The sequence below is a fragment of the Artibeus jamaicensis genome, unplaced genomic scaffold, assembly GCF_021234435.1.
Source record: "Artibeus jamaicensis isolate MK-2021 breed Jamaican fruit bat unplaced genomic scaffold, CSHL_Jam_final scaffold_286, whole genome shotgun sequence".
In the NCBI taxonomy this organism is placed as follows: Eukaryota; Metazoa; Chordata; class Mammalia; order Chiroptera; family Phyllostomidae; genus Artibeus; species Artibeus jamaicensis.
The window spans coordinates 3,969,848-3,994,330 of NW_026522034.1; the positions used below are offsets into that span (position 1 = coordinate 3,969,848).

At 48.2% G+C, this 24,483-nt stretch overlaps 2 protein-coding genes across 2 annotated transcripts in view; one reads left to right on the forward strand and one right to left on the reverse strand.

Annotated features, from left to right (window-relative positions):
- PML (PML nuclear body scaffold) overlaps positions 1–5,063 on the reverse strand; it is a 46,800-nt gene extending 41,737 nt beyond the window's left edge. Inside the window, 3 exon segments of the mRNA XM_053656810.1 lie at positions 3,024–3,490; positions 4,657–4,922; positions 4,925–5,063. Coding sequence (XP_053512785.1) covers positions 3,024–3,490; positions 4,657–4,922; positions 4,925–5,063 — 872 coding nt within the window.
- A 1,939-nt stretch (positions 5,064–7,002) lies between these two features.
- STOML1 (stomatin like 1) lies at positions 7,003–21,277 on the forward strand. The gene is given in 9 exon segments (XM_037134534.2): positions 7,003–7,186; positions 8,894–9,000; positions 10,240–10,369; positions 10,372–10,388; positions 10,695–10,898; positions 18,548–18,662; positions 18,665–18,718; positions 19,163–19,344; positions 19,347–21,277. Coding segments are annotated over 9 exon segments (1,077 nt in total). The 5' UTR covers positions 7,003–7,053; the 3' UTR covers positions 19,482–21,277.
- The last annotated feature ends 3,206 nt before the right edge of the window (positions 21,278–24,483 follow it).

Below are 24,483 nucleotides of genomic sequence, written 5' to 3' on the forward strand. Positions count from 1 at the left end.
TTTACATTGTTTCAGAGCAGAGAAAGGATAAGAACAGTAAGCTTTTAACATTTATTGTTAACCTGTGCGAGGCATTATGCTAAATAATTTATGGACATTATCACATTAAAAAAAGTTAAGGTTTGCCCTGGCCAGTGTGGTTCAGTTGGTTGGGGTGTCATCCCATGAGCCACAAGGTCATGGGCTCCATTCCTGGTCGGGGCACACGCCTGAGTTGCCGTTAGGTCTGGTTGGGCGGTACACACAGGAGGCAACCACGGGCCATGCCCTCTCGCATCAACGTTTCTCCCTGTCTCTGTCCCTCCCTTCCCTCGTCTCTGAAATCAATGAGCATGTGCTCAGGTGAGGATAAATATAAATAAATAAAAATTTAAAAAAGGAAAACTACAAACTCATTAGTATAAAATGAGTAAGAAAACATGAAAAAGAAATCACACTTATTCATAAAAACTGATCACATCTATAAATGGACATTAGACTAAATAAGATGTTATAAATGGACTCCAGCTATGAATTAATGAGAATTAAAAAATGGTTCAACATAAACTCTTCATATAATTCATTATACTAAAAGGTAAAAGGAAACCCTCACAGCATCCAAGAGTACTTATTCCTGAGCACTTATCAAATATTTTTATTTAAAAATAAAACAACCATAAAATTCTTAGTAAAACAAGAAAAAGGCAACTTTCTTTTTCTTCCTCTTTTTGTTAATGTGAGAGAGAGAGAAACATTGATTAGTTGTGCCATTTACTTATGAATTTATGCATTCATTGGTAGAATCTTGTATGTGCCCTGATCGGGGATTGAACCTGCAACCCTGGCAGATGGGGACGATGCTCTAATCATGAGCTACCAGACCAGAGCCCAAGGCAACTTTCTTAATTTGATTTTTAAAAGCTACCTAAGGAAGTCAATAATAAACACCATACTAAACAAGAAAATATAAGAAAATTTTTCATGAACCATAGGAACAAGATAAAGTTGCTTTTGCTAACTACTGTTATTCAATATTGTTCTGACCAATAAAACAAAACCACAAAGTAATGTATATAAAAGACTAGAAGAAAAAAGATTTTCTTATTTGCAGATGATATGAATGTTTACCTAGAAAATCCAAAAGAATCAACTGAAAAACTTACAAAAATAAAAGAGTTCAATATAACTGGCTAGACGTAATTAACAAATCTAAATTAAGACCATTAGTGAATGATAATGATGATCAATTAGAAATTCTAATGGGAAAAGATTCCATTCACAGCATTATTAAATATTCTAAATTTAACTATAATTTAAAAGTTCAATATGTATGTGAATAAAAATCTAAATGCAAAAGATGAGGCCAATTCTTCCCAGATTTACTGCAATTTTAATAAAAATTCCAATGAATATGTAAATTCTAAAACTGCATAAGAGCAAAAAAAAGCAAATTATTTTTGAAGAATGGGAACTTGTCCTATCAAATATAAAGTTACAGAACCCCTTATAGCAGGGTGGGCATAGGAATAGTCAGATTATTGGCACAAAACAGAGATTTACAAGCATACCCGTGACTACAGGGGCATTGAGTACATAGGAAGGGCAGTTCAGATCAGAGCCAGAGCGCACTATTAAACTCCATCAATAAAAGTTGAGAGAACTGGCTTTCCATTTGGTGAGAAAAGCGAAAGTGAAGGTTTCTGCCATATGTATGCCACACACAAAAATAAATGCCATTTGAATTAAATATCTAATTATAAAAATAAAACCATGAAATCATTAAAATAGACTCTAAGAAAATATTTTTAACATTGGCTTGGGAAGAAAATCTTTCCTAGGATGATTAAAGCCAGACACTACAGAGGAAGAGATTTATGGCCTGGACTACATAAAACTAAAAACTTAAACACTGACACCTCATGTTGTATGAGGTACTATTTGTGCTAATACAGGCTCTTACCCTGAGGGAGATTAATTCCTCCAAGGAGGGAAAAAAAGGCAAAGGACTTAAATTGGCAATTCACAAATGAAGAAAAAAATGCTCAATAAACATGTGCAAAGCAGCTGAACCTCAATCTTAAAAGTAAGCAAAGAAATCCACTGTTGAAGAATGCGGGTGGGGGAGGGAACCAGCAGGAAGTGAGCCACACTCAGGTTGACAGGAACGTGGCTCTGGGTGCACCAGGCCAGCACACGCCTTCCCTTTCCAGGTATGAAGCATGAGCGATCTACTGGGGGAGGGCGTCCCAAAGTTCACTAGGTACACTGCCTTTTTAGGGGTAAAAATAAGTCCTCAAAAGACTGTATGTTCCTATCCCTGTATATATTCACAAAGGAACTCTGGAAACATTCCAAACTCCTGACAGTGGTTACCTGGATGGGGAAGGGAGAAGTGGTGGGAATTAGGCAGATTAGAGAGAGGAACAGGGACTTTGCCCTCTTTACATTGTTTTGTTTGTAACTTTTGAACCATGTAAATGTATTATTTATCAAAAAATGATTTCAAATCTTGTGCTGTTTAATTAAAATAATAACTATAGTGGACTGTTTTTTCCGTACATACATTCCCAGATAACACCGTGTTAGGTTTTAACTTTGAGACAGAAACTACCTGCATCTGTCTCATCCTAGAATCCAGCTACATACCCAGATCCCATGGCAGTGCCTGTGGAAAATTTCACTATAAGAGTTTCTAAACGGCAGTTTGATAATATGTATCAAAATGTAAAATTTTCATACCTAGCAATGGTATTTAAAAAAAATTTATCCTAAAGGAACTACTGAATAGAGTGCAAAGATGATTCTGCAGTATCATTTATTGCAGGTGGAAACTGGAAATCATTATAATCCACTAGCGTTACATAGCACAAATTGTGGTCACTGCCACAGATGCTGCTTGTTTGCAAACCACACTTGGAGTTGGAAGACCCTAGAAGCTCCCTGGCCCACGTTCTCAGCTTTGTGACTCTGGATCTCTGTTCCCCACTCACCCTCTCCCCAGCTTTTTGATGTACCGCCCCACCCTGGCCAGGCCACTGGCTCACCTAGTAAGCATAGGGCTGGGGTGGTTGGGGTTGGAGCAGAAGATGTTGTTGGACTTGCGTGTACCATCCAGGAACTCGCACACCGACTGGCCGCGGAGCTCAGCCAGGGGCCGGGCCTCGTGCTTGAGGAACCATTGGTGCGCCTCAAAGCATTTGGCACAGAGGAGCTGCTCACACTCGAAGCACCAGAAGTCCGCGGTCTCCTTGCAACGGGTACAAACGGCCTGTACATCCACGATCTGCTGGTACACCGACAGGCGCCGCTGCAGACTCTCGAAGAAGACGTTATCCAGGGCGGGCCCACTAGGGCCACGAGATTGATCAGCCTGGCAGATAGGGCACTGCCTGCTCGGGGCCTCCAGGCATCCTGAGCATAGTGTGTGTAGACAAAGCAGTAGCTTAGGGCTCTTGGCTTCGCGCTGGCAGCGCTGGCAGCGCAGGAACCGGAACTCATCCTCCGTGGCTTGCTGGGGGAGCAGAGGGGAGGGGTGAGACCTAAAGTCCCAGAAGCCACCCCCTCCCCCACGTCCAGTCACAGGCTTCTTCTCTTCTTCTCCCCACCCCTCCCCAGCCAGACATCTGCCCCAGTGGCTGGAGGCTGGAGTGGAACTTCATATTCCACTCCCTGGGAGTCACTAGATCATGCAAAACCCAGGCTTATTGGCACCGCACTTACTCAGGCCTACTTCCCATCGGGCACAGTAAAAAGGTTAACAAAGAACTACCTAACATATGATCCAGCAATTCTACTCTAGATCCATACATATATACCCCAAAGAACTGAAAACACTGACCCAAATGGATACTTATATACCCGCATTCATAGTAGCACACTATTCACAACAGCCAAAGGTGGAAACAACCCAAATGTCCATTACTGTGTATATTTTACCACAATTTTTTTAAAAAGTGCTTAATACAGTACATGGCAAATGAGAAGGGCGCATAAATACTAACTAGTAATGTTAATCAATATTATTTCTAGATGTAACTATGCAAGTAATACAAATTACTACAATTGGGCCTGGAAGAACATAGAGCAAAAGTTATAAGTAGTTCCTTTTGCAGGTGGGAAGCTAGGGGTTTGTTCAGAAGACTAAGGCGAAACTTCCCGGAGGAAAACCTAACAAACCCCCTTGGGAACAGGGTCGGGCAGGGAGGGTGCTCCAGGATGCTCAGAGGGAAGGCTTCCTGGAGAAGAAATCACAGGGGCTGTGGGGCCTTAATAGTGATTCATCTCTTTTATCCAGGCCACGGTTTCCCATTCTGATCTGGTTCTTGGGCTTTGTTTTTTCCAACGTTCCTCCCAATCCCCCTCCCCAGTCAAGAGCCATGCTGAGGCAGGGGCAATAAGTAGGGGCAAAGAAGCAAGTCGCCCACACGTGGGACAGAGTCTGGTCCCACGTGCCTCTCTAATCAGTGGAGAATAGCAGCCCAGAGAGGGCTCCCCTACCTCACCCTGATCCCTTTTTCCCCTTGCCCTTACTCCTACTCCAGCCGAGGGGGTCAGGACCCTAGGGTCTGGTCTTCCCTCTGCGTATCTGGTGGTCAAGTTCCTTCTCCCTTCTCGCCTCTCCCTCCACCACAGCGAATTAACAAAGCCTAAACCCCATCTCCCTAAACCAAGTAGTACCTCCGTGGGGCTGTGGTCCGGGCTAGGCTGGTGGTTTTGGGAGGGCTCCGGAGGAGGCATGGTGGGCGCGTGCGGCAGTGCGGAGTCCTGCTGGGACCCCAAAGACCCGGCGGGTACAGGTTCTTGCTGCACGAACCCCCGCGCAGTTTCGATTCTCAGTTTTGATCTAGCAGGACGGGAAAAGCTGAACGAAAATCCTACGTCAGATGGCTGAGTTTCCGGAGCCGACCGAAAGGGGAGGTGCCAGTTCTGGGCCAGTCTCGGAGAGGAAGTGAGACAGGAGCTGGAGGCGGTTCTAGGGGCGGAGAGGCAGACAGTGGGTTTCGAAGACACTCCCAGCTGGGGTAATGGGAAAGTGGGAGAGCTGATGGGGAGGCAGCCCTGGCCCTGGGCTTTGAACCATTCATCAGCCCACAGTGGCACAACTTTGTGCCAGCTCCGAGCTGGGAGCCCCAGACATAGAGATGAGCCACATAGGGCTCTTGCTTTGTAAGAATCCCAGATCTAGTTGGAAGGGCAGTCCCTAAACATGGAGATTTTCACACAGTATTGAGACAGGCTAGAAAGGAGGTCTGTCAGCTGGGACTTGGAAAAGTGGGAATTCACCAGGGATTCAGAGATTGGGAAGGCTATTTAAACACAGAGAACAGTACATACGTGCAAAGGCATGAAGGTATGAAACAGGACAGCCTGTTTAGAAACTAGTTTTGATTATTTTCTGATTTAAGAGGGATCCATGAGCAATGTTGGCTGGAGAGTGGAGTGGGGCAAGATTATAGCTAAGGAGGTGGGCCAGTGTTTTGGACAATAGAGTTGGTTTGGAACCCAGAAAAATGTGATCCACTGTGCATGACAGAAAAGTCACTCTGACAACCTAGGGGTAGGTGGTCTGTTGTAGAATGGGACTGTGGGATACAAGGAGGGATCTGAGTCAGAGGCACTAGGAGGACACTGAGCAGAGAGGAGAACAGGCCGATGCCTTGGGTGATAATTAGAAAGGTGGGTAAAGCTTAGGCCTTGGGGGATAGGAAAGGAAAGAGAAGAGCTGGAGACCAGATATGACGAGTGAGGAGGGAGCAAGTTAGTTCTTGGTCAGCAGAGAAGCATGCCAGACCCCCATTTGGTGAAGGGAGAAAGTACAGCCCCAGGTGGCTTTACTGGGGCCATCCTAACCACTACGCTGACCCTTGTGCACCTATTCCCATGCTCAGTTCCGGCTTAGAACAGACTAGAAGGGGTGGTGACAGGGATCTGCTCTTACAAAGGCTTATACTCTGAAGGAGTGAATGGAGGGGAAGTAGGAGGCAACCAAGTCCCTTGGCAGGGACTGTGCCAAGCCCTCAGGAGCCTGCTCTACCCTCCAGCCTGATCAGGATCCCTAGGGCTTTACAATCAGGCCACCAAACTAGGAAAAGCCAAAGATGGTGAGCAGCCCTCTGCAGCAGGGACCTGGAGCTGGGCTTTTGCTGGGAGGCAGACTGGCATGTGGCTGAGACAAGGAGAGCTTTATTAACCTCTCTGCTCATTTTGGAAGACAGCCTGCCTCAATGCCCTACTGGAAGCTGATGCTTCTCAGGGTAAATTCTCCATTTGCATTTGGGTTTTCTCACACCATGGAGAGACAAGTTACCTCTGGGTAACTGAATCAAGAGGTGTGCTGTCTCCGGACCTATAGGAATGAAGATCTCACCTCTGGACTCTCTGGAGGGTCTGCCCGTGACCACTCTGTGCAAACCCCTCATTCATTACTCTACCGTGCTTCCGGAAGTCTGCACCCGAAATTTCAGTCCTTTTGTGCCAAAGTTCAGGCCTTCCCGCCCCACCTTGACCACAGTGACTTAGTCAGCAAAAAAGTACTGAGATCACTCTGTGCCAGGCCCTTCTTACTAGGCTGTGGGGACACAAAGTGGAATGATTTCCCGACCATGCCCTGGAAAAACCGTAACTCTAAATAATAGCCTTCCCACCCCCAACTCCCCCCCCCCCCACGCCGCCCCATTAGTAATTGAGTTTGGAGAGGGAATGGTACCTTTTCCCTAATTCTAGATAAGATTCGGCTACTGAAAAATCTCTTTCAAAGCCAACTTCCCCTCCCGAAGCTTTGCTAAGGCCAAAGGGCAGCAAGCAGAAGGAGGCAGGGACTCTAGCCGACTTCCGGGAACGCAGACCTCTCTCCCTCCCAGCCCCGCGGCCGCAGTTCGGCCCTCCGGGCGCAGGTGGCGCCGTGAGACGGCGGGAGGCGGGCGGCCCAGCCTCCGGGTCCTGCATCCCGAGCGCCGCTGCTGGCCGCGCAGGGAGAACCGGAAGCGGTGGCGGGCAGGGGCGGGGGCCTGCTGGTCAGTCGGGCGAAGTGCGGGGGCGTGGGATGTGTCCCTTCAACCCCTACAGTCAAGCACCATGGTCCGCAGGTCAGGTTACCGGGCGCTGCCCTGGGGGGACTTTGACCGTTTCCAGCAGTCAAGCTTCGGCTTCTTGGGCTCACCGAAAGACTACTTGTTCTCGGAGCCGGGCAGCGTGGGACCCGGGGCTGGTGAGTGGCCGCCCCCCACTCCCAGCATAGAGGACCCGGGAGGTGGGAGGGCGACCCGGACTCTCTTCCCCTGAGAAGTCAGCTCGTCTGGCATAGTTGCACCCTAGGCGCAGGGGGCGGGAAGGGACTCGATGTCGAGAGGAGCATGTGTAGCGCTGGATGCTAGCGCGGATCTGTCCTTTCTAGCGCCTTGGGGCTGCAGCCCCAGAGTTCTCATCTTCGAGGAACCTCGCCCCTCTCCCTCCTCGGTTCTTATCAGCCCTTTAGGCCGGGGCAGAGGTTTCAAGTTTCCATTTTGACCGAGAAGAAACAAAGGTCTAGGAATAGAAAGAAGGTCATCAGCACGCCAAGGGCACTTGGGCTGCAGAGAAGTGTTAGGATCCTCACTGCCCCTACCCCCATCTCTTAGATTCCCTGAGCTTGAGCACCTGTTTACTGGTGGAGACGTGCAGGCTAGAAAGGCTCTCAGTTGCCTCTGGTCTGCTCTGGCCCTGTCTTGCCCCAAAGCCTTGAGTCCCACATTCCTCAGCCTCACAACCAAATTCTGGAGGAGTCTGTCCCTCCCTGACCCACCTGTAATGACAGCTGCCGTATCCAAGGGTTCCTTTTCTGAAGGGGCCATGTGGATTGGAGCCAGGCAGGAAAGGAGAGTTAGGACCCCGGGGACGCAGGGAACCTAGAGGGCATGTATGGGGTTCCTGGGAAGATGGGGCAGAGGCTCCTGCCCGCTTCCTGTCTAGGGTCGGGAGGGAAAGAGAAGAGAATAACCTCATCCCAGATTCTGAGGTTGGCTCAGCTTCACTCCCATCCTGGGTTCCTGGCTCTCCGGGGGCCAGAACCTCTGACTCAGATGAGCCTCATCTTCCTAGTTCTCCCTCCCCACCTCCTACCCGAAGCTCTTCAAGTGAAGCATGCATTTGGTGGTCCTTAGGGCATTACAGTGGGGGAAAGAATTGTGAGCTAGGAAAGAGCATCTTAGTCCTGCCCTGTGGCTCCTATTTGTGAATGCTTTATTTGTTTAGGCAAAGGACTCCTTGAAAGCAAACTCCTGGGCCTGCTGGGAGAGAGGGGTGTGTTATGCCTGCAGCTTTCAGTTTAACCCAGCCTGCGTTTACAGATTCCCAGGTGCTCCTGGCTCTGTGCCAAGTCTGGGGAGGCAATACATTGTAAATCAGATAAGAAGATTGCTCCTGCTCAGCCCAGTGAGGAGGGCGTCACATGGTTTGCTTCTTTGATACAATGACCATTGTCCAACAGAGAATAATCTTGGGAGGGTTGGTTGGATTTGGGGTAGATTAGTTTTTTGTTTTTCAATCCTCACGTGGGGCTATGTTTATTGATTTGAGAGGAAGGGAGAGGGAGAGAAACATCAATGTGAGAGCAAAACATTGGAAAACATTGATCGGTTGCCTCCCGTACATGCCCTGACTGGATATAGAACTGACAAGCTTTTGGTGTATGGGGTGATGCTCCCACCACCTGAGCTAACGGCCAGGGCCGGACAGATTAGTTTTGTTGTGTGGGAGGAGAGAACAGTCCTTAACTAGCACCTGCCCAAAGATATGGGAATGTCAGGCGAGGAGGCAGTTGAGAGTCCCGAGAAGGAAGGGGGAGGGCAGAAGGCATACTTGACCACATCACTCTGCCTGCAGCTGTGCTGGCAGGTCCAGCTGGTGTCCCTTGGCTGCCTTTGTTCTCTCCTCCCAGATGCACCTCAGACCTGGCCCTCTTGCCTCTGCTGTGTCCTCATTAGTTTCCTGGGGTTCTTGTTGTTGCCGATTACATTCCCCATTTCTGGCTGGTTTGCCCTGAAGGTAAGGCTGACTGGGACAGCCCCGGAGTGGCTGGGCCATACTGAGAGCTTTAGCACTGATGGATGACTTTTCCATCCTCTGCTTCCTTTCCTTAAATATTTGTTATCATACTTCTGTGAAATGGGCTGGGTGAGCACTGTTCATTACCATCTTTCAAATGAGGAAACAGACTCAGATGTGTCCAAAGTCACATGGGAACCAAACTGCCAAGTGATGGGCTCTGGATAATCTCGTTCAGGTGCATACAGATATTTTTGCCAGATCTTCCTACCTTTTTTTATCAGGGGCGTCAAACTCATTTTCACCGGGGGCCACATCAGCCTCGCCGTTGACTTCCAAGGGCTGAATGTAATGTTAGGACTGTATGAATGTCGTTACTCCTTAACTGTTAAGCAAGAGCTTCGCCATGCTGCTAGGTAGAAACAAGGTGCCGGGTCAGATAAAATGAGGTGGAGGGCCTGTGCTTTAGGTTAAGTTAAATTAGAAATAAAAAACACTCAAGTTGTCCAGCAGATAATGAGTGCAAGGAAATCCAGCCTCGTTTTCACAGGGGGCGGTGCAGATGGGAAAAGGGTGAGCTGCAGCTGAGACCCACACGCCAGAGCTGCAGTGAAGTGCCAGCCCAGGCAGGCCTTGCCCTTTGTGTGGCCCTAGGCCACAGTCAGCTCTTCTACAAAGCCTTTGGGTTAGGTGTGGCCTGGAAGGACATCCTTAGAAAGTCCTAAATCCTAGCCCTAAAACTGCCGCTGAAATATTTCTGACCTTGGCAAGTCACTTTGCCTCTCCGGGCCTTCATTTCTCAATTTGGATGTATTTGCTTCTTTGTGGACTCCAGGCACCCGAAGTTGGCAAAGCCTTTTGTTTGGCATTGTGGGTGGAGCAGCCCAGAATTTGCTCCCAGCTAATTCCAGAGCCGACAGTTTCCTGCTGTGAGTCACATCTAGCTTCAGACCACAGACTGAGACGTTTCTCTGAGGATCAAGCTAATGCGGTGTGGTGGTTGAGAGCATTCAGAATTCCATTCAGATCTTGCCTATTTCAGTTAGGGATGTGTGATTTTTGAGCAAGTCACTTAACCCCTCAGAGCCTTGGTCTTCTCATCTGAAAACAGAGAGTTGAAGGATACCTGACACGGCCCGGCCCAGGGAAAGGGGGAAAGAGGGGAGGGACGGCCCTGGGCAGCTGTCATCACCAGCCTGGGCTCCCTGCCCTCAACTCTTCCTTTGCCATTGTGGACAGATTGTGCCCACCTATGAGCAGATGATCGTATTTCGACTGGGCCGGATCTGCACCCCTCAAGGGCCTGGCATGGTTCTTCTCCTGCCCTTCGTTGACTCCTTTCAGAGGGTGGATCTGAGGACACGAGCCTTCATGTCCCTCCTTGCAAGGTGAGGGGCTTCTTGGCTCACCTGGACGGGGGGAGTGGGGCTTATGTAGAGTGTATTCTTGGTGCCAGTACCTTGGCCTATGAGTAGCCATCAGGGACAGGGGAAGGATGATAGAGAGGAGACCAGAAAATTGAGGATGGGGGCTGGGAGCCCATCCTTGCTCCATATACCTTACTCCATGTACTTGGGGTCACCATCTAGTCCACAGGGCACTAGCGACCAGGTGGGTGGATCAAGCTGAGTGGTCTCAGTGACCTCCCTGCAGCTTCCGCCTCTTGTCTCCTCTTTCATGGCCTCTCCCAACAGTTGGCTTTTAAGGATGGGGCTGTGCTGTCTGTGGGGGCTGATGTCCAGTTCCGCATCTGGGACCCAGTGTTGTCAGTGATGACTGTGAAGGACCTGAACACAGACACACGCATGACAGCCCAGAACACCGTGACCAAGGCCCTGCTCAGGAGGCCTCTGCGGAAGACCCAGATGGAGAAGCTCAAGATCAGCGACCAGCTCCTGGTAGGCAGCTTTTCCCGGGGTAGAGTCGGTGGCCGGCTGCTGGGCCTGGCTCTGCCTGCGGGATGCTTGGAACAAAGCAGCAGGTCACTTGGGCCTCAGTTTACCATATGCCTGAAGAGTGTGACAGCCTTCGAAGAGCCAGTGGTGTGGGTGGGACTATGAGTTGAGGAATGCCAGATGGGCACAGGAATCTGGGGCAAAGGAGTCTCCTAAAGCCAAGGGGCATGGCTTGACAGGAATTCCTGGGGTCTGCCTCAGACTGCTGGGGTTTTGCCTTCACTGTTCTGTCGGCATTGCCATGACAACACCGGGCCCCAGGGTCCTTCATTAGACTTGGGGCAGGCAGGTGGATGGAAGGCGTGGGGCCTGCCTGGCCCACTCACCTTCTGGGGAGTTCTCTGCCCCTCAGTGCAGCGTGTGCGTTTTGGGGATTTTGTCTTCCGGCTTCTCACCGAACAAAGGGACACAGGACAGTTGGAACTTTGTCCTGCTTCTCCATGGGTGAGCAGTAGTCTACACTGGAATTCACCTTAAATCCTATGACAAGTTGGGGTAGAAATGAATACACAGGTGGTAGTGTGTCCCCTGACCCCGTGTCCTAACAGGGAGACACAGGTGAATTTGCCCCTCATTCCTCTCAGCTCTACTTTCCCGGTGAACTGGGGTTAGAGGAAAGGAGTGCCAGTCCCAGAGGTCCCAGTCCTTTCTGGAAGTAAATCCGCCACCTCGGTGAAACTCCAGGGAAAACACTACTTGTGATAGTGGCAGTAGCTTTCGTGGGCAGAGCGTTTTATAGTTTATAAGTCCTTTTGCCAGCTCCCCTGTATCCCAGCTTTGCATGTTGCTGCAAGAGGGCTGATGCGGTATTATTTTGGAGGGAGGACACTAAGCCTCAGAAATTATTTTGCATGCCTCTGAGAACCATGGTCAAGGGCAGAGCTGGACCAGAGCCAGAACAACTGCTCCCCCACCTCCCAACCCAGTGCTAGATCATTTTAAAACATTTTTTTAAAATGTTTTTCTATTATAGTTGACATTCAATATTATATTAGTTTCAGGTGTATAGCATACTGGTTAACCATGTATATAACTCATGAAGTGATCCCCCCAATAACACCATGTGTAGTTGTTACAATATTATTGACTGTGTTCTCAGTGCTGTACTTGACATGCTCATTGACTGTTTTGTAGCTGCCAATTTGTACTTACTAATCCCTTCGCCTTTTTCACCTAAACCCCTATCCCTCTTCCCATTCAGCAACCATCAGTCTATTCTCTGTATCTATGAGTATGTTTCTGACTTGTTCATTTATTTCGTTTTTCAGATTCTGGATATAAGTGAAATCATGTGATTTGTCTTTCACTATCTGACTTATTTCACTGAACGTGACACCCTCTAGGTCCATCAGTGTTGTTGCAGATGGGAAGATACCATTCTTTTTTATGGCTGAGTCGTATTCTGTTGTGTCTGTGTAGCACTTTTTCATTATCTGCTTGTGTCTATCTATTGATGGACACTTGGATTGCTTCCATATTGTGGCTATTACTGTAAATAAAGCATCAGTGAACATAGGGGTGCGTATAACATTTTGAATTAATGTTTTGGATTTCTTGGGGTTAATATCCAGAAGTAGGATTGCTGGTTTATAGGGCAGTTCTATTTTTAATTTTCAGGGAAACCTACGCTCTGTTTTCCATAGTGGCTGTGTTAGGTAGGACAAGTGTCTCAAGGTCTGGGTAGTTCTTTCTAAATGCCATTCTTGATTAAGTGTCAAAATGTAGTGCAGCATTTTATTGAAGGAGCCAGAAATAGGATGCATTTGACAGGAACCCAACCTGATTAAGTGTAGCCCAGCTCCAAAGAAGAATCATCACGTAGTTAACCAAGTAGTAAATATAAGCAGTGGCTAAGCCTCCCTTCAGTAACACAGTATTACTGACAGTGATAGCTAAGAATTAGCAGGTTTCCTTCTGAGAGTTTTATGGTCTTGGGTCTTACATTGAAGTCTTTAATCCATTTTGAGTTAATTCTTGGATATGGCGGAAGAAGGTGGTGTAGTTTCATTTTTTTGCATGTATCTGTCCAATTTTCCCTACGCTATTTATTGAGTAGACTGTGTTTACCCCATTGTATGTTCTTGCTTCCTTTGTCAAATATGAATTGACCATAAAGTTGAGTTTGTTTCTGGGCTCTCTGTTCTGTTGCTTTATATGTCTGTTTCTCTGCCAGTGCATTGCGATACCCTCATAGTGTAGTCTGACACCAGGTGGTGTGATAACCTCCGCCTTTGTTCTTCCTTAAGATTGCCTTGGCTATTGGGGGTCTTTTGTGGTTCCAGACAAATTTTAGGATTGTTTGTTTCATTCTGTGAAAAATACCTTTGGTATTTTGATAGAAATTGCACTGAAACTCTAGATTACTTTGGGCCGTATGGGCATTTTAATGGTGTTCATTTTTCCTACCCATGAGCGGGGGTATATGTTTCCATTTATTTATATCTTCAGTTTCTTTCTTCAGCGCCTTACAGTATTCCAGGTACAGGTCTTTTGCCTCCTTGGTTAAGTGTATTCCTAGGTATTTTATTCATTCTGATCCAGTCGTAAATGGGATTTTCTTAATTTCTCTTTCTGGTAGTTTTTTTTTTGTGTGTGTGGAACCTTAAGATTCTATCTGTATAGCATCATGTAATATGCAAATAATGACTTGCATACTCTTTTACTTCTTTCTTTCCAATTTGGATGCCTTTTATTTCTCTTCCTTGTCTGTTGTGTTGACTTCCAATACTATATTGAGTAACAAGTGGTGGTAGTCTTGTTCCTGGTCTTAAGGAGAGTGCTATTAGCTTTCCCCCCTGAGGAGGAGGATAGCTGTGGGTTTGTCATGTATGGCCTTTATTATGTTGAGGTGTGTTCCCTCTATTCCCATTCTGCTGAGAGTTTTTATCATAACTGGATGTTGGCTTTTGTCAAATGCTTTTCTGCATTTATCGCTATGATCATATGATCTTTATCCTTCATTTTGTTTATGTATCACATTTATAGATTTGCAGGTATTGAACCAGCCTTGCTTCCTTAGGAATAAATCTAACTTGATCATGATGTATGATCTTCTTAATGCATTGCTGAATTCAGGTTGCTAATATTTTGTCGAGGATTTTCTTTTTGATTTTTACCAGGGATATTAGTCTATAGCTTTCATTTATACTGTCTTTGGTTTTGGTATCAGGGTAATGCTGGCCTCATAAAATGAGTCTGGGAGCCTTCCTTCTTCTTCAGTTGTTTGGAATAGTTTGAGGAGGGGAGCCATTAATCCTCCTTTGAATGTTTCATAAAATTTACCTCTAAAGCCATCCAGTCCAGGACTTTTGATTGTTGGGAGTTTTTGATTACTGATTTGAATTTGTTAGTAGCTACTAGTCTGTTCACATTTTCTGTTTCTTCTTAAGTCAGCCTTGGAAGATTTTATGTTTCTAGGAATTTATCCACTTTTTTTCTAAGTTGCCCAATTTGTTGTCCAAGTTGTTCATAATATTTTCTTACAATCCTTTGTATTTCTGTGGTGTCAGTTGTCACTACTCTTTTATTTCTGATTTTATTTATTTGGTCCTCTTGCTCTTTTTCTTAATGAATCTGGTTAAAGGTTTATCAACTTTATTTAACTTTTTCTAGTTTCTTTAGATGGAAGGTTAGATTGTTTACTTGAGATTTTTCTTGTTTCTTGAGGTAGGCCTGTAATACCATGAATTTCCCTCTAAGAAACGGTTTGGCTGTGTCCCGTATATTTGGGGTTGTTGTGTTTTCATTTTTGTCTCAATATTTTTTATTTCTTTATTGATCTCATTGTTTACCCATCCATTTTATAGTAACGTGTTACTTGTTCTGTGTGTGTGTGTGTGCTTTCAGTTTTCTTGTAATTCATTTCTAGCTTCATACCATTGTGTTTGGAGAAGATGGTTGATACGATTTAAATCTTATTAAGTTTATTGAAACTTGTTTTGTGACCTAGCATATGGTCTATCCTGGAAAGTGTTCCGTGTGCTCTCGAAAAGAATGTATATTTTGCTGCTTTAAGGTGAAATGTTCTTAAAAATATCTATTAGGTCCTTGCAGGTTTGATTCCCAGTCAGGGCGCATGCCTGGGTTGTCCGCCAGGTCTCCAGTAGGGGGTGCTCAGGAGGCAACCACATATTGATGTTTCTCTCCCTCTCTTTCTCTCTTGCTTTCCCTCTGTCTAAAAATAAATAAAATCTTTAAAAAAATCTATTGGGTCCATTTGGTCTAATGTATCATAGAAGGCTGCTGTTTCCTTGTTGATTTTCTGTCTGGATGATCTGTTTATTGATATCAAAGTCCCCTACTATGACTGTACTACTGTAGATCTCTCTCTTTATATCTGTCAATATTTGCTTTATATATGTAGGTGCTCCCACTATATCCTCTTATGATCTCTTCATCATTATGAAATGTCTTTCTTTGTCCCTTGTTACAGCCTTTGAAGTCTATTTTGTTGGATGTAAGTATAGCTACCCCAGCTTTATTTTTATTACTGTTTGCATGAAATACCTGTTTTCATTACTTTCAGTTTGCATGTGACTTTTTTTTAAGGATGATATATTTCTTTATTTTTCTATGTCTAATTAAATCTGTTCTGAATCTCAACACTGTTTTTTACTTTGTCTTTATTGTTGAGTCCATTTGTGTCTTTTGTTATGAAGTGCGTCCATTGTAGGCAGGGATGTGTGTGTGTCTTGTTTTTTTACCTGTTCAGACAACCTATGTCTTTTGATTGGATAATTTAATCAGTTTACATTTAAAGTGATTATTGATAGGTATGTAGTTATTACCAGTTTCTTATTTGTATTTTTAATTTCTTTTTTCTTCTTCTTAAAGAAATCCCTTTAACATATCTTTTAATAATACTGGTTTGGTGATGATGTACTCCTCTGGCTTTTTCTTGTCTTGCAAACTCTTTCTCTCCCCTTCAATTCTAAATGATAGTCTTGCTGGGTAGAATAATCTTGGCTATAGGTACTTGCTTTTCATCACTTTTAATATTTCTTACCAATTCCTTTTTTCATGCAAGGGTTTTGTTGAGAAATCAGCTGACAGTCTTCTAAGAGCTCTCAGGTAGAGGCTTTTCTCTTGCTGCTTTTAGGATTCTCTCTTTGTCTTTAACCTTTGGCATCTTAATTAAATGTGTCTTGATGTGGGCCTCTTTGGGTTCATCTTGTTTGGGACTCTGCATTTCCTGGATATGTGTGTCTATTTCCTCTGCCAGGTTAGGGAAATTTTCTATAATGATTTATTCAAATAGATTTTCAGTTTTTTGCTTTTTCTCTTCTCCTTCTGGTACCCCCACAATGCAAATGTTTTTATGCTTGATGTCCCAGACGTCCCTTAAACAGTGCTCATTTTTTGAAATTCTTTTTGCTGTTCCACTTGAGTGTTTTTCACTACCTTGTGTTCCAAACCGCTGATTCCATCTGTCTAATCTGCTGTTGATTCCATCAAACGTGTTCTTCATTTCAGTTACTGTAGTCTTCATTTCTGACTGGTTCTTTTTTATGGTCTCCACCTTTTTGTGTAAGTTCTCACTGAGTCTGTTTTTCTCCTAAGTTCACGGTCAGTGTTCAATCTTATACAACCCAGATAATAAATTGATAACAATTTTTGTGTATAGACCCTCATTGCATTTTAATTTGTGTTGAGGAAAAGAAAATTGATCTTGGCCTGTTCCACTTGGCTTTGGTGCCCAAACCCGAGAGAGGAGGTTTGAGAGGAGTCAGTCTCACACCAGGATGTCAGAGTCATTTAGGGCCCAGCCCAGGCTGAGCTGGCTGCTGGTAAAGTGGAGTCGGTGTCTCTGGTTAAAATGAAATCCTGGGAAATCCCACACATCCCCCTAAGTCCCAGTCCTGGCTTACATTTTTCTCTCTTATTTCCCTTTTGCCAGCGTTTCATCTGGAGGGATTGAATACTCCCTGCCTTGCTGGACTCTTCTTAGCTGTTCCAGGCCAGCTGCTTCACCCCTCACTCTCCTGGTTCAGCCTTCCCACTCTCACGCATCACTCTCTGCAGCAGGCCCGGCCTCCTAAAGCTCAGGTGAGAAAAACTCTAGGACAAGAACTCTTTCATCTTCCTCCAGTATCATCCCTGTGGACTCATCAGCATCTGTGCTATTTTTTCTGCCTCATTGGAAACATCTGCTTCCTCTGTCTGAGGCTGCACGGTCCCTGCAACAGCAGTGCTCTGGGCCCAGGACCCTGCTCCCTTTATCCTTTCATTATCCTTTCATCCTCCCTTCTTGCCCTTATACCTCTCTCCTCGTTTCCTTCTTTTCTTCCTGTCCTTAGTCTAGGCTTTTTCAAGGCTCCTAAGACAGACATCACGGTGAACTCCCCCTTGTCAATGCAGAGGGCACTTTTCAGTCCTTCCCCTTCCTCACCTGCTGGCAGCCTTTGACTCTGGGGACCCCTCCTTCTCGTACTCTCGATGGACTGTCTGCTGTTCTGGGCTTGCATTTCTCCACACCCCGGCTTTCCTCCTTCCTTCTGGTTACCGTTGTTATTCCTTGTTGCCCTGCTCTTCAGAGTCCAGGTTTCTGTGAATGGCCTGTTTTCCTCTGTGACCTGGGTGGACCTCATTTACCTGGGGCTTATGCTCCCTCTGGACACTAATTATTCCTACCACTCTGCTCCGGCCCAACTCTCCCCTGCACCCTGGACCCATTTATCCAACTGCCTAGTGGACACTTGGCTGCGCCGTGCACACCTCAGGCTTTAATGCATTAAAATAATGACCCTCCCTCTTCTCCACGTCCCCAGTTCTGCGTCACCCACTGTGTGTCCTCCTTGGCAGGCATCCACACGTACGAGCCACGCCAGAAACCCGAGTTGTCTGGCCTGTCATCACACACCTGGGCAGCCAGCTGGCCCGCTGGTTCTCTTTCTCCAGTGTCCGCTGTAGCTTCACACGGTTCACAGAATTGTCTCCCTCCCCTGGCGTATCTTCTCTCCACGGCCGCCTGTCCGCCCAGCACCAGGTGCACGTCGCTTCCGTGGGCACTTTGAACGACGTCCTGCGCGGTCCCTGTGCCTCCGCCCTCAGCCCTCCAACCCCGTGTCCACACGGCAGCAAGAGAGTCTTCCCAGCAAGCAAGTCTGCTCTGCCAGCTTCCTGCAAACTCCTTCTGGGGCTTCTTGCACCTCAAAATGAGTCCAGGTGAGCGGGAGCAGCCACCCAGACCCCTCAGCTGTCTCCGGTCTCCCAGCCCACACCTGAGTGTCTAACTGAAGGAGCTGTGGTTAGTCACAGTTCCAGAATGTTCCAGGTTCTCCTGTCTGGGTTTGTGCACGTGCTGTTCCCACTGCCTGGAAGGGCCCTCCTTTCCCTCACGCCCCTTCGCCTGGTTAACTCGCTGCCCCATGTCTTTCCTGCCAAAGTAAGCCCTTTGCCTGGGTAAAGTAAGCCCTGGGTGTGTACTGCCAGCAGCCCGCAGCTGGGCTGTAATTGTCTCCTGCCTGTGTGCCCAGGGGGAGACTTGTCGGGGGAGGTCTGGTGCCCCGTGTGCCGCCGTGTCCACGTGTGGTTAACCCAGCCTGCGCAGAGAAGCCGCTCCGGGGTGTGCTCAGCGAGTTCCATTTCTCCAGCTGGAGATCAACGATGTGACCAGGGCCCAGGGGCTCAAGGTGGACCTCGTGGAGCTGGCAGTGGAGGCCGTGCTGCAGCCGCCCCGAGACAGCCCCCTCCAGCAGCCAGCTACCCGGGTCTGGGGGTGGGCGTGACCTCAGTGGCAGGATGTACCCTTTCCCCGGGCCAAGGTGAGGAGCCTCCAGAAAAGGGTGGGGACTCAGCAGGGCACTCAACTTGGTGTCCAGCACAGGCTGAGCTGTCCTACTTGCTCCCTTAACCAAGTATCTTTGTGTCGTCCTTGCCCTGCCTGTCTGTCCAGCTACTGTGATTCTGGTGCTGCCCAGAACTCGGGCAGCGGGAAGAGCCCAGGTGTTTGTGAGTGCATGCAAGGCTTTGGTAGCCTGCGTCATAGCAGGAAGCAGCAACACCCAGAAAAGAGATTTCCATTCGTGACTGGAGTCCCTTAGAAATGGGGTTTGGGAGTTAAGGCAGAAAACTCAAGAGCATCTTCTTAGCCGAGGAGGAAGTTGAATCCGGACCTGAAGGGGATATAAGAAGGAACTGCTGCGAACCAGTGATCCTGACCTTGGCAGCCAACTGATCTCCCCTCTCTGCCTCCCTGCCCACCACAGACACCTTGGAGATGGTGAGTGAAGTGGAGCTGCCTGCCCCTCACATCGGTGCTGGGCCCAGCGTGAAGCAGCCTGTGGCCGAGGGGCTGCTGGCTACTCTGCAGCCCTACCTGTCTGAGACCCTGGTCAGCCAGGTCGGGGCCTGCTGCCAGTCCAAGGTCATCCTGCCCAGTGGCTCCCAGAGAGCATCTACTTCCTGGACCTCACTGCAGGTGCAGCTGCCCTCCCTGCCCTCTCTTTCCCACCCAGGTTGCTGGTAGCCCCGACCCTCTCCCCTGGGTCCTTTTTTAGACTAACGCCGCTCCCGATAGCAGTTTAGGGTGAAGCCATAGCAGTCAGGGGCGCAGACACCATGTGCAGACACTGATTGTCCTGGCTTTTATCTCCCCACCCTGTCCTCACCAGCAGGACAACTCAGATAGCCGAGCTGGCCCCAGGGGCCTACGTGAGTGGGCGGCTAAAGGTGAAGGGCGGCCTAGCAGTGGCCCTGAAACTGGAGGCTGCCCTCAGAACCCTGAAGTCGCAGCCTTGGCTGACCATCTGTAGCCCAGCCCAGGCCTGGCACCAAGCCTGGCACCAAGCCAGGGGCATCTTGAAGGAAGAGGCATTGGGGCTACACCTCTGGGTGTTGAGTCCCTGAGAAGGTTCAGACCCAGCCAGGGGCCGGTGAGTGGAGGTTGAGTCGGGCTGCCCTGCCCTTCCCAGTCCCCTGCCAAGGACCCAGCCCTGAGCTGGGCACACAGCACAGTGACAGGAGCACCAGGCCTGTTCTGCTCCACCGCCTGTCCGATCGGAGGGGCAGGGCCCGCAGAAACAGCCCGATAGCAGCTGGTGTGGTCCCACTGTCAGGGGGCAAAGTATGTGGCTCAGACTCCCAGATCCAGAGTGTGGTTGGGGGAAGGGGGGCATGGAGAGGAAAGTGACCACCAGGAAGAGGTCACTGCAGCCAGAGGGACCTGGGGATCAGACAGGGCCCACGGTCCAGATTGCAGTCCAGGCCCACGGGTCAGGATGGGAGAGAGTGGAGTCTGCTCCTCCCTGGCCCTGAACGCCCCTTGCCTTACCTGACAGCTCGCTCCTACATGCCTGCTGGGCCAGGCTGGGGCCGAGGGCAGCATGAGGGGGGCCCTGCCCTTCCTGTGCTGCCTACCGCAGGTTTGAAAACTCACGTGCGTTGGGGAGCAGTAGGTGTGGTGTTGGGTGATCCCCGGGCTGTTGCCCTCGAGTCAGTGGCCAGGGACCAGGGCCCGACAGGATGACACAAACCTTCACGATGCTCTTGAATTGCCCACGATCCTCTTTGTGCCAAGGGTCTCAAACCCTCTGAGGCAGGAGCTGGCACTCTGTTCCTCCTGATAGAGAGGTGTGCCAGGAAAGGGGGTGTTGGGGCATGAGGCCTGGCGGAGTCACCCCATTCAGGAGAGCAGTCGGGGCTTGTCTGTGCCTCCCCTTCTCTTACACCTCGGCTCACCTTCTCCACCGGATGGAGGGAAGGAAACAAGAAAACCTGTAGAGTCCTGGCCTGGAGACCTGGCCAGGCTTGCTGCTCCACTGATCCAGCCCAGACCCCAGGTGGCCTGGAGGAGGGGTCTTTCACTTCTCCAGTCCTCGACTGAGTCTCACTTCTGGAAGAGGCTTGTGAAAAAGCCCCACAGGAACTTGAGCGCTCCCTTGAGAAACAGCCTCTGGCACCAGGCCTTCCTGTGAGACCTTAAAGGAAACCGAAACTCAGAGTCTCTGGGCATGGAAAGGTCAGGGAAACTGAAACTTCCCCAGTCGTCTGTGGGCCCCGCTGCCGGCCATGAATACCCCTTCCAGGAAATGGAGCGCATGGGCTCAAGGGCCCCTGGGCTTCGAAGGACCAAGCAGAACTTACAGTCCCTACGGGAGGACCAGGGGCTTCCCGAGAGGGTGATGCCTGAGATTTGGAGCTACAGGAGCAGGTATCAGCAGGGAGGAAAGAAAAACAGGGAAGCCCTGGCCGGTAGCTCAGTTGGTTAGAGCGTCCTCCCTGTACGCCAAGGCCGTGGGTTTGATCCCACGGTAGGGCACATACAGGAATCAACCGATGAGTGCATACATAAGTGGACCACACATTGTTTTCCCCCTTTCTCTCTCTAAAAATATCAGTACAATTTTTAAAAAGGGAATGGGGGAAAAGCATTGGACAGAAGGGAAAGCCCTTCTGAGGACACAGAAGGGACCGGGCACTCCGGTACGGAGCACGGGAACGCCGCTGTGAGGAGGGCGAAGGTAGGGGCTGTGCGGGAGGCGCATGCCCGTGGCGGGCGGGACCCTGCCCCTGCCTACACGCCACAACACGGGGTCTGGCGGGAGTAAGACCTGCCCGAGTGTGCTTGGTAGGGTGATAATGTGGGTGGAATAATTTAGTTTTAATTGGAGCATTTCACCCAGAATGTCATTTGGTGTGCTTGAGTGTGATACTATTATGCTGCAGAATTGTATGCTTATGATTTTGTAATAAAAAGGGCATTATTTGTCTAGCCCCTGCAGTTATGATGTTTATATATTGGTATCTAATATGTCTCATGTTAAATTTTGAATAGCTTGTATAATCACATGGTATATCCTTTGCATTTTTTTTACACAAATTGCAACATAGTGAACACATGTTCACTTAACATTAAACCTTGAGGGTTATTTTTTCATATTAATACACAAAGACTTTTTCCATTTGGTTTTGTTAGTTACGTATGATTCCATTGAATGCATGTATCATGATTTATTTCACCTGTCTTACACTTAGATTATGTCTTGGGTTTTGCTATTTCAAGCGATGTTGTACTAATAACCTTTAAATATGCCAGTTAAACTGTATGCGAGTTTATCTTCCAGATAAACTCCTAGAAGGGAAATTGGTAGGTCAAAGCATTTGTGATTTGAATCAAGTATAAAAACCTGCATTCTGAGGTTATAAAAGAATTCCACGTAGTATTATAATTTCATATTTTTACATGTAAATTTTTGACCCATTTGGAACGTAAATGTGAGCGACTAGAGAAAGAAGGGAGCAAACAGGAGGGGATGAAACACGCACCCACTTCCACACAGAGCCGTGGGCTGTGCACCCAAGTGAAGCCCCAGAGGTGCTGACGATAAAATCTTAGTCGCTGGGTCGCTCACATAGGTCTCCCTGGTTAGCCTCTCAGTGGGGCCTTTAACCCAAAAGCTATGAGCTGCCAGTGAGCAGGAGGTGGGGCCTCTGGAAGCCCTTTGTGTGTTGGAGGCCGGGGAAACATTTCTGGCTCTACCTGGTCAATGTTTCTTGATTCCCACCCTAAGCCAAGTGGAGCCCAGCTCACCAGCCAGGGCAAGGAGTCTGTAAGTGAGGCCGATGTAAGGAGAAGCTGGGAGCAGGATTTGAGCCTGCAAAGCCAAGGCCGGGTGGGAGGCAGTCCTGGAGAACCTCAGGATTCCCAGGTGGAAGAGAGCAAATGATGGACCCACACAGCTCATTTCACAGATGGGAAGACCGAGGCCCAGCAGGCCCTGAGACAACCTTCCCATAGGAGTTCGGGGTGGAGCAGGGCCCAGAACCTACGTTCACTACATCGGGATTGGCTTAAAGAGGTTCTCAAGGTCCTGGGGCTCCCTGGTAGGGTAGCTCAGTTGTTTAGAGCAACGTCCCAAAACACCAGGGTTGAGGTTCAATCCCCCCCGTCAGAGCACATATAAGAATCAACCAATGAATGCATAAATAAGAAGAACAGCAAATCTATCTCTAAAAATCAAATTAAAAAATAAGAAAGATCCCAGTGCCTCCTGTAGCTCTGCCAAGCTTGACTCCACTGTATGGGGTTGGGCGAGGGGACAGGGTGCCTACTTCCAGCGCTCTAGCTTCTCTGCCACTCAGCCAGGAGGGGACAGGGGGGAGGCTGAATGGAGGGGCTGCCTTACCACAGGCCTCTGCCCTGGACCGACCTGCGCTCCAGAGCCTGGCAGTGTCTGCCATATCGTAGACAACAGCAACTGCTTATTAAAACCGACTTGCTGAATGAGGTTTGTCGAAGGTGAAAGTAGAGACAGACAGACTGGGAGAGAGAAATGGGGATAGGGAGAGAAATAGGAATAGAGGAAGGCTGAAGGTGGTACAGGAGAGACAAAACAAGGAGATGGGCAGAGGGGGAGTAGGCGGCAAATCCTTGTGTCCGCCAGGGTGGTGCAAACAGAACCATGTGGGTCGCCCTGGAGGGGCTAGAGGCACCTGAGGAGGAGATGCTTGGGGAGGGGTTCTGTGGCTCTTGGCTTCTTGGTCCCAGTCTCCTGACTCCCTAAAGGGAACCCAGAGAAGCCTACTTAGGAGCTTGTGGCACCACCTTGTGGCAATTTTGGGGATAGCTGGTTTTCTCATTCCCGATTTAGCTTTTCAAGGATCCGGAAGGATCGCTGGGACAGTGGAGAGAAAATGAAGAGAGGAAAGGGGCCTTACGCCCAGGCCTCTGAAATGTTAGCTTGCCTGACCATTCCTGTATATATTCACACACACACACACACACACACACACACACACACACACATCCCTGTGTGTGTCCAGGCCGAGGCTGAACTTGGCAGTGATGCAGGGTAGGGAGAGAATGAGGAAGTAGAATGGTGGGTGGGTTTAACCAGAAGGACTTGGGGAAGGTTGACTAGTGTGACCCGGAAAGTGCAGCTCATGGAATTAAATCTGTAAAATGGGGCTAAGTATATCAAAGGCCAACACTCCAAGAATATTTCCGGGAAGAAAGAAAAAAATGCATCATGATAAGCCAAGTTCATGAAGAAGAACAACAGCCTCGTGTGTGCATGCCCTGGGGACATACCCTCAGGGGCACAAATACAGTTACAATTGGTGGAACTGAAGGGTGAAATACAGAGGTACTTCTGTCTCAGCGCGGGACAGGTGAGTGGGCGGGCAGCAGCTCGGTCTGGATGTGGGTGGCATGAACCAGCCCAACCTGATCGACACTGCAGGGCACTACACCCACCAGCAGCAATGCATACGTTCTTTCCAATCCTATGGAACAGCCATAATGCAAAAAATTAAAGATTAAAATCCTATAGATATGGTCTCCCATCATAATGAAGTTAAATTAGAAATCGGTAACTGAAAGTTATCTGGAAAATTCCCAAGTATTTGGAGATTCAACAGCACACTTTAACTCATGATTGAAAGAACCATGAGAATAATTAGACATATTTTTAATTGAATAAAAGTGAAAACACAACATATAATTTGTAGGGCACAATTTACAGCAGCGCTTGGAGGGAAATTGTGGTGTGGCGTGTTTATGCTGAAGAGCACAGGAGGGGCATCAGCG